This window comes from Rhinatrema bivittatum, chromosome 4, assembly GCF_901001135.1.
Source record: "Rhinatrema bivittatum chromosome 4, aRhiBiv1.1, whole genome shotgun sequence".
Classification (NCBI taxonomy): domain Eukaryota; kingdom Metazoa; phylum Chordata; class Amphibia; order Gymnophiona; family Rhinatrematidae; genus Rhinatrema; species Rhinatrema bivittatum.
The window spans coordinates 477,607,602-477,625,831 of NC_042618.1; the positions used below are offsets into that span (position 1 = coordinate 477,607,602).

The following is an 18,230-nucleotide window of genomic DNA, read 5'->3' on the forward strand; positions in this document are numbered from 1 at the left end:
TCTAGGACCATCAGGTTTCAGCAGTCCTCCAGAGTTTTAACCTCTATTCCAGTGAGCCGCTGGTTGTGCTGGGATCTTAGCTGAATCACAAACTCACTGTGGCTATCGTCTACCCCCTTTGCAAATTCTGGAACTTAATTCTATAGGTCTCAGGGGTAATATAACGGTTCACTAAAGCCTTGCGCACCTCCTCAACTTGGGAGCATATCTCCATGGATAGTCCTTGGAACGCCTCGAGTGCTCTCCCAGGGAGTTTTCCTCCCAAATACTGCACCCAGGCTTTTTCAGGAATCTCATTGAAGCAGAACATTTTTTCAGAGGCAGTTAGATACCCATTATCACCTCAGGTGTTATCAAACTGCGCAAACAAGTTTGGCCCTATCCGGGTTGTGGATCTTGGTGCAGAGGATGGGCTGGAGCCTTGGATACGAGCCAATTCCATCTCCATCTTCATTTTCTAAAGCTGAAATTCCCCTCCTCCTTCCGCCATTGGTCTCCTTCTATTGCTGCCACCGTCTGACCTTCAGCACTTGTTCTTCCTGACGCAGCTGCATGTAGATCTGTTGGATTTCAGCTGATGTGGTATCAGATCCTGCCAATTCTTGGGCCTCTTCCAGTAAGGAGACGGCTCGCTCACCTGGACTGGATCTCAGGATGGGTTGTTGCCCCCTAACCGGAAGGGATGAGTCCAGTTACTCATCGTTGTGGACATCCTATTGCTCTTGTGTTAGGACAGGCATGTCCAGTGTCTGATGGTTTCTGTTATCCGCCATCCACCTGTGGTCGTCTGCCATCCGCACACAGCTGATCTCCTAACACTGCAACAAAAACTGAATGAGGGAAGGGACACTGCTTCTGTTACACATTCACTATGCTCTGTGCCTGGAGGTTGCAGAGCAAAATCATTCTGAACCACTAAGTGATGACCCTCACCCCACATACTAAGCCTGATCCCACCTGATCCCACCCTGCCACCCGAAAAGAACAGCGGCCTGTTGCGTAACACCACAGCGCCACCCTTAATATCCACGTAGGGTAACCCTGTGGCCACTTGGAGGATCCTGCCAAGCACTGTACAAGCCTGGCTGCACCTGCACATGTGCTCCTACTGGCAACCTCCCACCTGGATTCCTACTGGTGTTTGGGCAAGTTCCCTGTCTACAAGCTATCCCCTGGTGGTTTCTGGGGACACTGGGACCCCAGACAACGGAAGGGTCACACAGTTCCTAGAAAAACACCCACAGACCAAATACAATATCAGCATTGTTAATCAGTCCAAGAGAGGCAGAGCTAATAAACTAAAGTTTATTAAGAAAAAGTAAGAACAGTGAATGGATGGAAGATTTAAACTGCAAACAGAAACAGGTAAAACAACAAGGATTAAACAGTAGAAACTAGCTAAACACTTTTCACTACTTGGTTAGTGCCTGGGGAGGTCAGGAAACAGGTCCTCAGCACAGAGCTCTGCTCCCTCTGCACTCCCAGGTGAGACTGGAGAGTTCCAGAACCCGCAGGGTGAGTTCTCTGTGCCAGGGCCAATCAGAACACACAATACTAACAGCTTTCTGGCCAATGGCACTGCAGGATGTTTCAGTATTGCATGACCTCAGGGCTGCTGGGATGTGTATGCTGATCAAGCCACCTTCCAAAGCCTCTGTTTGAATGACAGTGCAGAGGTCAAACACCACCTGCAGACCAGCAGACAGGAAATGAGCTCACTGGGGAAAAAGGGTCACAGGCAGAACAATAAACCACAAACCATGCAAAACCCCTGTTTCTCTACAGGGCATAATTTGAAAAGTCTTGTAAATGAACAAAGATATGGGTTATTTTATTTAAGCCAGTGCTACCCTCTGAATGATTTTATCATGGTTTCCTCCTAGATCGTTCACAGTGTGATTGCTTTAAGAGTCCAGGCTGTAGAATTAGAGCCTGAAGCCATTGTTTGCTATCAGTTGAACTGGAAGTTTATTTTGTATTTTTCAGGAATGGAACATGATTGGTGAACAAAACAAATGGTTAGGAGGGTGCTGGATTCTCCTGGGCTGAGCCAACAGCTTTGCATCTTACAAACCATTTCCAAAACTGGGTAATGAAAGTGGCAGACAAAAGGGAAGGAATATAGACATGCTGAAATGCTTTTTCCAAACATTTGTTCTACAAGAAAAGAAAAATATATTCATTTTAAAGAAAGCACTGGTAATTTGGGAATTTGTTTTTTTTTAGTGATTTTTTTTTTTAGTGATTCCTGGCTGAACACAGCACTTCGAGTACACGTTCCACATAGAAATTTAAGATCGGCAAACAAAGCCCTCTTAACCATTCCTCCTGTGAAAACAGCAAGACTAACCCAGGTTAGGGAATGCGCACTGTCCCTGGCAGGTCCCATATTATGGAACACGACGCCCCTCGATCTAAGACTCCAGAGAAATCATAAACTTTTCAAAACACACCTCAAAACCTGGCTTTTCACACAAGCCTTCAAGAAAGAGAACGACGCAAGCAAATAAATAAGGATAAGCGGACTTAGAGCACCCAGCTCACAACTTGCAGATTCTACCTGGAAATTATTTTATCCCTCGTATAATTGTAGACAAACCGATAGGTTGAATAGCAATAAAACATACAATCCCCCATGAGAATTTCATCAATGAAAATTCCACGTCATAAACCATACTTTACTTAATGTCGTATTGTTACCGAATAATAATGGCACCCTGTATTTAAAGTATGATCTATATTCTCCTTGATATATGTGCCCCATTGTAAACCGTTATGAAGGTAAATAACTTAATGACGGTATATAAAAACTTTTAAATAAATAAAATAAATAAATGTACAGGTGATGCTTGCATACATTCTAGCTCTCCCCAGGCTAACAAAAGCACCCCACTATGTACAAGATGATGACAGTTTTGAGTTGCAGGGAAATTCTAAGTTTGAAAGACTTTGTTTGCATTTCTTTGATGAGGAGGGGAGAGCCAGCGAGTATCTTCCTAGCCTTGACTACAGGCTGTGGCTCCCTGGCTGACCAATAGGTGCTGTTGAGTGATGACCAGGACATCCACTGGGCTCTGTGACTCTGCAAGCTCCTGCAGCCCAAGTACAGCACGAGGGCCTTCTTGGACCTGATGCTAAACCCTGCCTGGAACAGGGGTCACCACTCTAGCAAACTGCAAGCAGGACATCTGTAAACTGCCCAAACCCCACCACATGCCGGAACAGGAGGTGCGTCAGTGCTGCCAGCTCCCTTACATGAAGAAACTACTGACAAGCTGTAAAGAAGGAATATTTGCTGCTTTTATTTTTTAAATTTGATTTTGGATGCCGGTGCTTGGATACAGCGCAGCTATGTAACTTGTACAGAAATGAAACGGTGGCAACAAATGGAGGATGTCACACAAGGGGGCGCTGTAGGTTATCCTCTCGACAACCATAGAGGTGTTGGCATGGAGGAAGAAGTCATGACCACCACTCTGCTGGCTGCTGCCTCTGTTTTAATTCATGTTGAAATATAGCTGCTGCAAGACATTTTAATATGCAAATTTTTGGAACCTTAAATACTGTGAAGGAAATTGGGAGGACCTGGGGTGGATTGACTTATATGGGCTTTGGGAATGCCCCGGTGGGCCAAGCACTTGGTTTGTGTTGGTTGTAGCAGCGCCATGCGTGTGGGGCCCCAGCTGCCCTTCTACCAAACCAGACGTTTCCTCCGACCCACTCCCTCACTGACTTTTCTGGTGGCAGTGGTAGCACTCCTGGACCTTCTCTCCTCACTTTCAGCCACCGCCTCCCCTCTCACCGGCTCGTGTCTGCTTCTCTGCCACGCGTCCCCCTTGTCCTTGGGCCACGGCAAAACCCAAAACTAAAAAAAACAGCCTGCCCTTTTCTAAGGCAAAGGTCATCTACCGCAGCGACATGTTTGCATCCCCCTAATCACCGATGTGACCACTGACCATAAGTGACCGAGCGTGTGACTCAGCGTATGTGTGTGTCAGTGAGCATGTGTGACCTATATGTGTGACGAAGGATTTGTGTGTCAGTGATAATGTGTGTGCGTGACTGGTGTGTGATAATGTGACAACGTGTGTGAGTGAACAGGTGAGTGTGTGTGTGTGTCCGAGTGTGCGAGAGTGTGTATATGAGAGCAAGAGGATAAAGTCTGTACACATCCCTCATTCCCCAACCATTTCAGGGTTTTTGGAATCAAAGGCAAAAGTTCTCGGGTTTTTTCTTTAATTTGATTTAAGAGCAGGGATTTTTTAATCTTTATTGGTTTTAATTATTGGATGTTTGTGTCTACTGTTTTGAAATATTTCATTGGTATTTGGAAAATGTGTTAAACATTTTATATGAATTTTTAATTATTGGATATTCAGTTCATCAACTTTTGAAATATGTTTTCTTTTTATTAGCATGTTTCTTTCTGTTATGTTTGATGTTTTATACTTCTTGTTTTTAAGCTCTTTTTGAAGAGTTTTAAATCTCTCATTAATCTTATTTTGGGTGGCATTGAGTTCCATAAAATTGGGCCGGCTAATGACAGTGCTCTCTCCCTTACTTGTGTCAGTCTAGCTGTCTTTACAGAGGGTATGGTCAGTAGAGCTTTATTTGCTGAGCTGAGATTTCTTTGGGGAACATGTAGCCTTAATGCAGTGTTCAACCAGTCCGTATTTTCTTCATAGATTAGCTTGTGGACTGTGCAACGTGTTTTAAATTGCACTCTATGTTCAATTGGCAGCCAGTGTAATTCGGCAAGAGTTTGAGTGATGTGGTCCCTTCTGCTTTTTCCAGTTAGGATTCTGGCTGCAGAGTTCTGTAAGATTTGTAGTGGTCTTAGTGTTGAATGTGGTAATCCAAGGAAGAGTGTGTTACAATAGTCTGTGCTCGCGAATATAAGCGCTTGTAGAACAGTTCGAAAGTGTACTTGGGTTAATAGGGGTAGTTGCCTCATCGCTTTGCAACTGGCTCAAGAGCTGACTGGTTGGCAAGAGACACCAGGCCAGGAATCCAGGATATGAGAGAGACCATTTCAAAAGGGCTAGAGACAGGATGGAAACGGTCCTGGGGTCTGCATCAAAGGCCATATGGAATAAGACTGAAGGACCTGAATGTGTGTACCCTGCAAGAGAGGAGGGATAGACAAGATACAATGCAGGCTTTTACATTCCTAAAAGGTATTAATAATGCACAAGAATAAAACCTTTTCGGATGGAAAGAAATCTGCAGAACTAGGGTTCATGACATGAAACTGCAAGGGGCTAGACTCGGGAACACTGTTAGGAAATAGTTGTTCACAGAAAGGGTGATGAACGCGTGTGATACTCTCCCAAAAGCTGTAGTGAAGACCAGAGAGGTAATGAACAGTAATGAAGAGCGTGTGGGATAAGCACAGAGGATCCCTAGTGGCTAAAGGACGGAAATGAAGAAAAGAGATGACCTGCACGGAGCAGCAGTTACTGCCCCAGAAGAAATTTTTAAAAAACCCAACCCTGGCCGGGCAGATTAGACGGGCCACGTGTCTCTTTCTGCCTCACCCACACTGTGCTGGGGGCCAACCCGTTGGATGGATTGAAGGGGAGCTGCGCTCCAATGAGCTCATCCCTGCTCTTTTTAGTTAGAAGAAGCGTGAAATGTACATTCCAGATAGTTTGGCTCCAGGTCACGTGAGGGACCTCTGAAGAGTTGACATTGCGTTTGGGAGCTGTTGAAGCAGGTGCTGCACAGAGTACACGAGGGTATCGGATATATTTTTCTGCAATCAGGCCCCTAGATGACCAAATGTGTGTTTAATACTTGAAAGAATATCACACGACCGTGATTGCTAGAGAGGTTTCATGGCGTCATCATACAGGGCTTGATCCTCCTGTAAGTGAGCTGGGAAAATATTTATTGTGAAAAGCGTTTAGGTAATTGTAAAGAATTCGTTCCTAGCCATTATTTGTATTATTATTATATTATTTTTCAGTTTTACTTTTTATAATTTTGATGCGCAATGAGACCTGTTAGCTAATTTGTTTATGTTTTTCTTATGGTCATAAATTTTACAATGTTAATGTTAATTTTGAACTAGTTCACCCTGTTCCAAGTTCCGTAACCTTGTTCTATGTAATGCCTCTTGGCGAAATTTATGTTCTGTTTCAACGTAAACCGATGTGATCTGTATTTCATACAGGAACACCGGTGTATAAAAATAAATAAATAAATAAGTTAGCAGCATGCCTTACTGGCAAAGGAAGAGCACAGAGCTGCCATATTACATTATAAATATTAAACCATGTCATAAAAGCGGGGGAAATAACTTTAAAACAAACTTAAGGCCCATGGGTCAGAACGGGCCTGAAGCCATTAATTCTTAGGCCCCTGAACCTTTTAAAGTTTTTAATTCAGTCTGGCCCACCAAAGCTGAATGGCCAACATAATCATGTGCCTGTTGTCAAGCACAAGGTCCACTATAGCCGCAGCTGGAACCTCTTGTGATGACGCTCAGTATGAACATCAGCGACCTTGGGCCTATTGTGATGTCCTCTAGCAGTTGGGTGTCTCTTATGATGATGCTCAGTGTCTGCATCAGCGACCTTGGGCCTATTGTGATGTCCTCTAGCAGTTGGGGGTCTCTTATGATGATGCTCAGTGTCAGTATCAGCGACCTTGGGCCTCTTGTGATGTCCTCTAGCAGTTGGGGGTCTCTTATGATGATGCTCAGTGTCAGTATCAGCGACCTTGGGCCTCTTGTGATGTCCTCTAGCAGTTGGAGGTCTCTTATGATGATGCTCAGTGTCAGTATCAGCGACCTTGGGCCTCTTGTGATGTCCTCTAGCAGTTGGAGGTCTCTTATGATGATGCTCAGTGTCAGCATCAGCGACCTTGGGCCTCTTGTGATGTCCTCTAACAGTGGGGGGTCTCTTATGATGATGCTCAGTGTCAGTATCAGCGACCTTGGGCCTCTTGTGATGTCCTCTAACAGTGGGGGGTCTCTTATGATGATGCTCAGTGTCAGTATCAGCGACCTTGGGCCTCGTGTGATGTCTGCTAGCAGTCGGGGCCTCTTAAGATGGCACTTAGTGTGAGCATCTGCAGCTATTAATAAGGAATAGCCACTGCTTGTTAACAGCATTAGTAGCATGGGATCTATTTAATGTTTAATGGGTACTTGCGACTTGCATTGGCCTCTGTTGGAAACAGGATGCTGAGCTTGATGGACCTTTGGTGTGACCCACTATGGCAAGCCTTATGTTCATGATGTCCGCTAGCAGTCGGGCCCTCTTTGGATGATGGATAGTGGTGGCGAGGGAGGTAGGCAGGTACAAGAAAGATGCAGGCTAGTGAGCACGAGGAGGGAGAATTTAAGGAAAAAGATCAGAATCCCTGTTCATCCTCCTGCTCATTAGCTTGTGCCGTTCCTTACAAAAATGCTGTGTGGTGGAAGGTCAGTCTGGGACTCTTCTTTACTTGACCATCAGTAAAATCTTGATGGCTTTCTCTGCATTGTCCCTCTCACTGTGTCTGAGGTTCTATTGCCACTTTAACTGCTCCCTTGCCCATGACTCAGTGCTGGGGGTACATTTTGCTGTTGGTGTTGCTTATTTATTTTACGGTTGTACATTTTTCTTTATTTTGGAGCTAAGAAAGAGTTTTACAAAAATCACTGATCTCCAAGGTGACCTCCCCACCCCTTCTCGTTGAGCTCCAAGGGGCCACGCCTCCTGGCCCCCATTGCTGATGAGACCTTGTAATGTGGCCCCTGCCCAGAAACCTTTGCCCACCCCCTGCTGTAAACAAATCAATGCTTGATGTGACACTGAACAGAAAGAAAAGTAAGAATTAACCAGTGCATAGGCAAAGACTTTGTTCATCATCCTCACATCGAGTGCTTTTGTTGGAATTGGCCGATGAAGCAGAAAAGTCACATCTCAGAAATTTTCGTCTTTTTTTTCTCCATAATTGGAAAAATACACACCAGGGTCTAGACCTGAACAAGCTGATCCTGCCCTGAGAAAAGTGCATGAGCCCCATAACAGCCGGCGGCATCCCTTCTGACTGCATGCAACCCGTCAACAGGTCACGTTCCCTCACTGCATCCACCTGCAACTGGGCAACAAGAATGCAACCGTCAACGGGTCACGTTCCCTCACTGCATCCACCTGCAACTGGGCAACAAGAACGTGACCGTCAACGGGTCACGTTCCTCACTGCATCCACCTGCAACTGGGCAACAAGAATGTGACCGTCAAGGGTCACTTTCCCTCACTGCATCCACCTGCAACTGGGCAACAAGAATGTGACCGTCAAGGGGTCACGTTCCCTCACTGCATCCACCTGCAACTGGGCAACAAGATCGTGACCGTCAACGGGTCACGTTCCTCACTGCATCCACCTGCAACTGGGCAACAAGAACGTGACCGTCAACGGGTCACGTTCCTCACTGCATCCACCTGCAACTGGGCAACAAGATCGTGACCGTCAACGGGTCACGTTCCTCACTGCATCCACCTGCAACTGGGCAACAAGAATGTGACCGTCAAGGGTCACTTTCCCTCACTGCATCCACCTGCAACTGGGCAACAAGAATGTGACCGTCAAGGGTCACGTTCCCTCACTGCATCCACCTGCAACTGGGCAACAAGAATGCGACCGTCAACGGGTCACGTTCCCTCACTGCATCCAGCTGCAACTGGGCAACAAGAATGTGACCGTCAACGGGTCACGTTCCCTCACTGCATCCACCTGCAACTGGGCAACAAGAATGCGACCGTCAAGGGGTCACGTTCCCTCACTGCATCCACCTGCAACTGGGCAACAAGAACGTGACCGTCAACGGGTCACGTTCCCTCACTGCATCCACCTGCAATTGGGCAACAAGAATGCGACCGTCAACGGGTCACGTTCCCTCACTGCATCCACCTGCAACTGGGCAACAAGAACGCGACCGTCAAGGGGTCACGTTCCCTCACTGCATCCACCTGCAACTGGGCAACAAGAACGTGACCGTCAACGGGTCACGTTCCCTCACTGCATCCAGCTGCAACTGGGCAACAAGAATGTGACCGTCAAGGGGTCACGTTCTCTCACTGCATCCAGCTGCAACTGGGCAACAAGAATGTGACCGTCAAGGGGTCACGTTCCCTCACTGCATCCAGCTGCAACTGGGCAACAAGAATACTGCATTGTTGCTTTTCACCTTTGGCAGCGCTCTAGATGCCAGAAAGATGCTGGCTGGCCAGCCACCTCAGAGCTTTGCAAATCAAACACAGCTGCCCGCATGCAGTGCTGCAATGATGCCGACCTGTCAGGGTTTTGCTTGTAATGGAAGGTCTCTGAAATCTAGATTACTGTATCCCTATACAGCAAGGTCGCCAACTCACAGAAATGTTTTTTACTGACAGTGTAACTTTTATGGAGATACATTTCAATGTCACCATTTTGTGCACGGCTGATCTTACTACGCTGAGGTTCTCCCTTCATGTACCAGATGCAGTCCCTGGCTCCCAAGCACATGCCCCCGGCACCGGGAACACAGACACACGTGACGGTTTTAGTGACATGAAATGATGTCTCATTTTATTCTTATGGACTGTTAGCAAATCCACTAGTGGCTGGCGACGCTGCTACGCATCTCCAGAAGGGCAGGTGGAGCACACAATCCAGAATTTCTCCTGCCTCTCCTCAGACTTGTCATGAGATAAGAGTTTAGGCCCAGGCCCCTGTGGACAGATGCACACCCTGCTGTGTTTCTTTACTTATACACAACACATGAGAAGATTCTCCATTTAGGGCAGGATGACAGACGAGTTTCGGGGTGGGGTGGGGGACTATGATCCGGATAGAAAGGCTGCGAACTGCAACTAGTCGGAAAACAGACTGGCAAAGGACTTCCTCAGGTTGCGGATGGTTTCTGCCTTGGCTTCGTCCTCGTGGCTTCCTCGCTGAGATGGCTCAGATATGTTGAAGTTGTTCGTCAGTGACTGTGATTTGCTGAAAAAGACAAGAAAGGGGTAGTTAGTGCTGGGATAAATATTTGGGGTGCAGGAAAGAGCTGGCCGTTCAATGGTAAGAGGTTAGGGTGGTTGTATTATATGGCACCCTCTTCTTTGGGCAGGCTGATGCCAGGTGGTGTGGAATATAAATAAGACATGAACTAGTTAGAACGGAGGCGAATTCCTACCCTCCAGTGGCTGCGTGTCCTCCCCACCAGTAAACGCGCCAGCACGGTTGGTGCTGGTCTAAGCTAGGAATCATTTTCCAGCCCTGCCAGGGGGAGAAGGCATGTGGAAGGGGTGTGGGTATGAATAGGGCACTCTCTCCCCGCCCTCCCCCCTACACTATCCAGTTTGGCCCGGTCTCCTCCTGTGTGGGGAGGGGGGAGGGGGATGGGATGCGCGTGTTTGCACTTTGCCCCTCACATTCTCCACTCGGCTCCTCCCACCCCCTGTGTGTATGTAGGGGGCAGCATGGCTGGGGATGCTCTTTCCTTCTTCTACTCTTTCCCTTGTTCCCCCTCCCCTATGTGTGTGGGGAGGAGGTACAGGTAAAGGTAGATGTGCGAGTATGAGTGCACTTTGTATTCCTCTCCTCTCCCTGACCCAGGTATATATGTGAGGGGGGGCACCTTCTTTCTTATCCCTGGGGTGCAGGGGTGTCAGGTGGGGGCACTCTACTCACCCCCCTGCGTGCATGAGGGGAGGCAGGTCTGTGGGTCAGGGTACGCACTCTGCACCCCTTTCCCCCTGTTGTACTTCTCACTTTGTTCTCCTCTCCCTCCCTTCGCTCACCCTCTCCCCAGCACTTTCCACTTTGTATCTCTTGCCTCTCCCTTCCTGTGTGTGTGTGGGAGGTTGGTGGGGTGGGGTGTCTGTGTGTGTTTGGGGGGGGTGTCTTGGGGGGAGCAGTATATGTAGGGTGTGTATGGCGGGGTATTATTTCCCTTTCTCATCCCTTTGTGTGGAAGGAAGGCCAAACGATTACCGGCATGGTTAAAAGGCGAGTGAAAGAGGCTATTTCAGCCAAGAATTGAAAAAAGGATCCAACAGAAGAAAATAGGATAATGCATAAGCATAGGCAAGTTAAATAAGTTATCTTTTATAACCTGCTATAACTGCTGTAAATAAGCTACTATATATATCCTTTTATATACTCTATATTTCCCTCATTAACTGTTATAATTAAGCTACAATGTTTAACCCACGCCATTTAGTCACTTTTGTAAATACTGTTACTTTCCTCTACCTTTCTCAGCTGCTGTCTTTCCTTCTTTACCTTCTCCCTCCCTCTCCCCCCCCTTTTTCGCTCCTGCTCCATCACCCACTCCCTGTTTTTTGTAACTTTCCTCCTTTCTCAAGTTTATTGTAAACCAGCGTGATGTGCTCGCACGAACACCGGTATATTAAAAGCTGTTAAATAAATAAATAAATAAATGTTAAACATTGATAAGACAGGCTAAGAGAGAATTTGAAAAGAAGTTGGCCATAGAGGTAAAAACTCATAATAAAAACTTTTAAAAATATATTCGAAGCAAGAAACCTGTGAGGGAGTCGGTTGGACCATTAGATGACTGAGGGGTTAAAGGGGCACTTAGGGAAGATAAGGCCATTGCAGAAAGACTAAATGAATTCTTTGCTTCTATGTTTATTAATGAGGATGTTGGGGAGATACCAGTTCTGGAGATGGTTTTCAGGGGTGATGAGTCAGACGAACTGAACGAAATCACTGTGAACTTGGAAGATATAATAGGCCAGATTGACAAACTGAAGAGTAGCAAATCACCTGGACCAGATGGTATGCATCCTAGGGTACTGAAGGAACTCAAAAATTAAATTTCAGACCTATTAGTTAAAATTTGTAACCTATCATTATAATCATCCATTGTACCTGAAGACTGGAGGGTGGCCAATGTAACCCTGATATTTAAAAAGGGCTCCAGGGTGATCCGGGAAACTATAGACCTGTGAGCCTGACTTCAGTGCCGGGAAAAATAGTGGAAACTATTCTCAAGATCAAAATCACAGAGCATAATAGAAAGACATGATTTAATGGAACAAAGTCAGCATGGATTTACCCAAGGGAAGTCTTGCCTAACAAATCCGCTTCATTTTTTTGAAGGGGGTTAATATTTATTTATTTATTTGTTGCGTTTTATATACCATCATTCAGTAAAGCCATCATAACGGTTTACAAAATTTAAATTGTAACTCTCTTAACAATTATGGAAAAAGTATAACAATGTGCATATTAAACAGCTCTAGGTTAAACATTTCAAGTCCAGAAAGTATCATTATGTGGGAGGAGGAGGGATTGTTTGTTCTGGTTGGAGAGAAGTTATTTTGAGGTTTTTGGATGAAAGTTCGATTGGGAGTTAGGATGTTCAGAAGTATGAAGGTCAGTGTAGAATTTGAAAAACAGCCATGTTTTTAGCTCTTTTTTGAACGTTTTGAGGTTGGGTTGGGTTCTCAGATCTTTAGGTAGGGAGTTCCAAAATTTAGGGGAGGCAATGGAAAAGGCTCTTTCTCTTGTTGTTGTCAGATGCGCATCTCTGATGGGGGGGATGTTGAGCATCCTGAGTTGTTTGAACGTAGGTTTCTTTGAGGATTCTGGGTGGTTATGTTTAAGGCATTTAGTCCTTGATGATCATTATTTAGAATTTTATGAATGATGGTCATTGATTTGTGTTTGATGCGTGCTTTAATTGGGAGCCAATGAAGTAAGATCAATATGGGCGTTGTGTTCATTTCTTTTTGTTCCTGTTAGAATAATAATAAATAGATATAAATAATAAATAGATAATAATAATAATAAACATGTGGATAAAGGTGAACCAGCAGATGTGGTGTATTTGGATTTTCAGAAGGTGAATGACAAAATCCCTCATGAGAGGCTTCTAGGAAAAGTAAAAAGTCATGGGATAGGAGGCGATGTCCTTTTGTGGATTACAAACTGGTTAAATGATAGGAAACAGAGTAGGATTATATGGTCTGTTTTCACAATAGAAATAGATAACAGTGGAGTGCTTTAGGGATCTGTACTTGGATTGGTACTTTTCAATATATTTATAAATGATCTGGAAAGGGGTACGACAAGTGAGGTGATCAAATTTGCAGATGACACTAAGTTAAATCACAAGTGCATTGTGATAAATTGCAGGAGACCTTGCGAGGCTGAAAGATTGGGCATCCAAATGGCAGATGAAATTTAATGTGGATAAGTGCAAGGTGATGCATATAGGGAAAAATAACCCATACTATAGTTACACAATGTTAGGTTCCATATTAGTAGCTACCACCCAAGAAAGAGATCTAGGTGTCATAGTGGATAACACATTGAAATCGTCGGTTCAGTGTGCTGAGGCAGTCAAAAAAGCAAATAGGATGTTGGGAATTATTAGAAAGGGAATGATGAATAAAACGGAAAATGTCATAATGCCTCTGTATCGCTCCATGGTGAGACCCCACCTTGAATACTGTGTACAATTCTGGTCGCCGCATCTCAAAAAAGATATAATTGCGATGGAGAAGGTACAGAGAAGGGCAACCAAAATGATAAGGGGAATGGAACAGCTCCCCTATGAGGAAAGACTGAAGGAGAAGAGACAGCTGAGGGGGGATATGATAGAGGTGTTTAAAATCATGAGAGGTCTAGAACAGATAATAATAGAAGGACTAGGGGGCACTCCATGAAGTTTGCAAGTAGCACATTTAAAACAAATAGAAGAAATTTCTTTTTCACTCCGCTCATAGTTAAGCTCTGGAATTCATTGTTGGTTACAGCAGTTAGTGTGAATGGGATTTAAAAAAGGTTTGGATAAGTTCTTGGAGGAGAAGTCCATAAACTGCTATTAATCAATAAGCAATAGCTACTCCTTATTACCGGCATCAGTATCATGGGATCTATTTAATGTTTGGGTACTTGCTTTTAAAAAACAACTGAACGACTCTTTTATTTTTGGAAGCTTATGGGAGTTAAAATAATCATTTAGTGTGTTTTATATTAATGCACAGGATTTATATTGTTGATTTTATACTTATATATTACATTATGAGATGTTTTAGAATTGTTTTATCTGATTGTATTTTGTATTGTGTTTATTTTATGTATTGCTACCCGCCTAGAACATCTGGTTTGATACAGGCAGGAAATAAATGTTTTAAAATAAATAAATAACCTGGCTTGGCCACTGTTGGAGACAGGATGCTGGGCTTGATGGACCCTTGGTCTGCCCCAGCATGGCATGTGCTTATGTTCTTACGTGGGGGATGTGGCGGTGGGGGTGTGAGCTGTGCGTGTGTCTGTCTGCGTTATTTCCCCGTGCTGCTCCAGGTGATGTAAGTAGGGCGAGGTGGTGCAGGCTGTGTATGTATGGCTGAAGCCACTCGTTCTACCTCGCACTCTCCTCACCTCCGTATGTGCGTGTGATGCTGATGTAAGTGGGATGTATGTGTTGGGGTGGGGGAGACAGGATCGGGGGTGCTCCCCTGCCCTCCCCTCCCTCCTTAGGTTGCTTTCTGCTGCCTCCGCTCCCTGAAGCCTGCACTGGCAGCCCCTCCCCCAGTTCCAGGTGAGCTCTGCTACCCCTTTGTAAGCACAGACGCCGTGATGCTGAACTGGAGCCCCTAATATTTTTATAATATAGCAAGAGAAAGAATAAATATTTCAAAACTGATGAATGGAACAGAATCCCAGAATTTAAAAACTCGTATAAACATTTCAAAAAATTTCCCAAACACCAATAAATGTTTCAGAACAGCAGACACATCAAATACCATTCAATAATAATAAGGATAAAAATAATGCCTCGCTCTTCATACCTGGGAACTTTGGATTGCAGGAAGGGCCTGTTTTATATGCACTCACTAACACACACCCGCTTCCCCCTCCCCTCTCTCTCTCAGACACACATGCACTCTCCCTCTCACACCCACACGCTCACCCTCGCCCACGCTCTCTCCCACACCACCAGCGCTGGTGGCAGAGCCGGGGCCCTCGTCCACTCTTTGGCTGCTGGCAGGATAGGCTCTGCCTGGGCTCTGGCACTGGCAGAATCCCCTACCCCCCAGAGCTTTGCTGTTCTAGGTGACTTTCTAGGTCGCCTATTGGCAGAACCCTTCTTGGACAGATGGCATCTCCTACAGGTTGACAAGGTGACAAATTTTGACCCTGAAGCCAGGAAAAAGGCCGAACCTCACCAGAACTGGGCAGTTCTCCAGCAAGGGAGAAGTAGCCTACTGATTATAGCAGCAGGCAGACAGCCCAGGGTTCAAATCCCGCTCAGAGCCAGCGGATCCACTACACAAACTAGACGGGGGCCTAGTGCACCAGGGGCAGCAGCCGCGACAGCAAGAGCCAGCGACACATCTGTCCTTACCCAGCTGTGCGGTAACCCGGTCCCACCCCCCCTGCAGCGGCCCCCTCAGGCCGGACCCCGGCTCGCACCGCCTCCTGCCATCTTGCTCTGGTTTCCTCCGCACGGAGGAGTGGGAGAGAGTGCGTGAGCCTGGGTGGGGCAGTGCGACACGATGCGACGGGGGAGGGGAGGGGCGGGCGCAAGACAGAAGGCGCCCAGGGCACCTAATCCCCTTGCACTGGGCCCTGATCCCGTAAGTCACACCACCCTCCACAGTCCCCTATATTGACAGAGAAATATCTACAGTACCTACGATGTAAACTGCCTCAGGCACGAGCTAAATGCAAAAAAAGAAAAGAACCATGACGCTGGCGAATCTTGTGAACACATCCCTATTGCAGGGTTCTAGACCAGATCAATGTGAACACGTCCCTATTACAGGGTTCTAGACCAGACTGATGTGAACATGTCCCTATTACAGGGTTCTAGACCAGACCGATGGGAACACATCCCATTTACAGGGTTCTAGAACGGACTGATGGGAACACGTCCCTATTACAGGGTTCTAGACCAGAGCGATGGGAACACATCCCATTTACAGGATTCTAGACCAGACCGATGGGAACACATCCCATTTACAGGATTCTAGACCAGACCGATGGGAACACATCCCATTTACAGGGTTCTAGACCAGACCGATGTGAAAATGTCCCTATTACAGGATTCTAGACCAGACCGATGGGAACACATCCCATTTACAGGATTCTAGACCAGACCGATGGGAACACATCCCTATTATAGGGTTCTAGACCAGACCAATGTGAACACGTCCCATTTACAGGGTTCTACACCAGACCAATGTGAACACGTCCCTATTACAGGGTTCTGGACCAGACCGAGAACCATTAATGGGTGCACCATCTCCCGAGTCTTCCTATGGCTAGAAGGGCACCTACTTGAGATGAGGATGAGGTGAAGTCTGTTGCCTGGATGCCGTTCCTGGGCCCTGCTGAGGAGCTGGCGGCCTGGGCTGCTGCGGGGAAATGGTTCCAGCTTTGGGGGTCTGTACTGGAGAAGCACCAGCCGGTGATCTGGATGGCTGTGGGGAGCTGGGGGATCTCTGCAGCTGGGGACTCTGAGGCTGCTGGCCCTGCGGGGATAGCTTTGGCTGCACAGGACCTCCGGCTTTAGGTGCCTGGCGGGGAGCACCTGGAAAAAGAGAGACACACAGGCAGAGAACAGCCAGCACATCAGGAAAGCTGCCCGTAAACAGGCCGAGGATGGGGTGATCATGCCGGCAGCATGTGGGCACAATAGAAATGCACAGCTATTGGTTTTCAGCTTTCCGGTTTTCTTTATGTAGGAGTCATATACTGCTTCAAATGAGCTTTTGCAACCTCTCTGTGCAGAATATAATGAAAGGCTTTGCTTATTTTAATGTCTGATGTGTCCTTATAATTTTTAATGTATGTGGGTCATGCATTGTGAACCACTTCACGTTACATAAGAGTGCGGTATACACAAATCTTCAATAAATAAATACTTTTTATTAGGGATATGTAGCCCAAACTGTTTTGATTCGCTTTGTTTCTTTGTTTTTTTAAGTTTAATGCTTTTTTGGGGGGGAGGCGGGGTTGTTTTCCAAAATGCACCCCCCATTAAATGCAACACCCCATCCCAAATAGCCCCCCAAAAAACAGGCCTCCCCAAGGCCCTCCACCTCTCTGCCTGCCCCTTAAAATCAAACTGGGGCCTGGGCATCCCTTGCCGGGCTGAACCGGGCCCCTCCAACTCCTCTGCCACCCACTAAAATCTAGCCTGGGGCCTCGGCCTACTTTGCTGAACTGAAGCAGGCCCAGCTGGAACCTCTCTAGCCCTGCCCGTCCTCCTAGGAAGAACTGTGGGAGCCTGGGTCCTCTCCCTGGCCCCCGCTTACCCCTTCCTGCAGGGCTGGATGAAAAGGGCAGGGGTTTCTGCTCTGCTGGATGCCTTGAGGACAGAGCCACAGTGACTTCTCCTCAGCGCCTGTCTCGGGTGCGGCTGGCACTTGACTGGAGGCTGAGCCGGGCCCAGGCCCTGAGTTTGAGTTTACAAGGAGGGAGGCCATTTCTTAAAATATGCATATAAAAAACAAATGGATCCCAACATTTTTGGGGGTCTGTCAAGAGAGGCCATTTTTTGTTTCTTTTATTCAAAACAGATTGAAAATGAGCCTCATTATTGCCATTTAATACATATGTGACCTTGTTGGGAAGTCACTTTACCCTCTACTGCCTGAAGGACAAACTGAGGCCTAAATTTTCTAAGCCATGATAAGGGTAAAACATGCGATAAACAGCATTTATCACGTGCTATTCAGGCACCACACATGTCCCTATTACAATTATCTGCTTTGCATGTGATCTGCATGCATGAATTTTGCAAATCCATGCAAAGCAGCGAATGCACACCTAATTCCATGCTAATAAATCAACGTGACTGGCTTAGAAAAAAAATCAGCCCCATCATTTTATCGTGTTTGAAGAAGGTGTAGATATTTTACTGCGGGAGCATCAGAATGCTAGCGCCGGTCCCAGTGCTCCCACTGTATAACTTAAAGGGCCCTGAGGCCCATAGCTACACTACTCCCAAAGTTAAAAATTCCCCCCCCCCCAGGCTCTGCCAAGACCCCCACCCACCCCTCCGCTGCCTACTGAGGTGGCGCCAAGTCAAAAAGTCAAAAATAAAAAACATTTTAAGTTGTGGAACGATGCCCCGCCCATTCCCAAGCCCCTCCCCTTTTGTCAAAATTCCTGTTCCAATCATATCCGGCCCCCCCCCCCCCTTTCAGAACCCCCCTGCAGTAGCTGACACTCCTGACACCCCCTCTCTGGTTCCCCCTTCCCAAAATAGGTCA

General features: G+C 46.4%; 1 protein-coding gene across 4 annotated transcripts in view; it reads right to left on the reverse strand.

The window, feature by feature from the left end:
- Positions 1-4,512: 4,512 nt before the first annotated feature.
- SYN3 (synapsin III) overlaps positions 4,513-18,230 on the reverse strand; it is a 387,951-nt gene continuing 374,233 nt past the window's right edge. For all 4 annotated transcript variants that reach the window (XM_029597328.1, XM_029597325.1, XM_029597326.1 and 1 more), the window contains exons 14-15: positions 16,291-16,543; positions 4,513-9,975 (exon numbers count right to left, since the gene is read on the reverse strand). In XM_029597328.1, the coding sequence (XP_029453188.1) occupies positions 9,846-9,975; positions 16,291-16,543 (383 nt within the window). In that variant the 3' untranslated portion in view covers positions 4,513-9,845. The remainder of the gene's footprint in view (positions 9,976-16,290; positions 16,544-18,230) is intronic.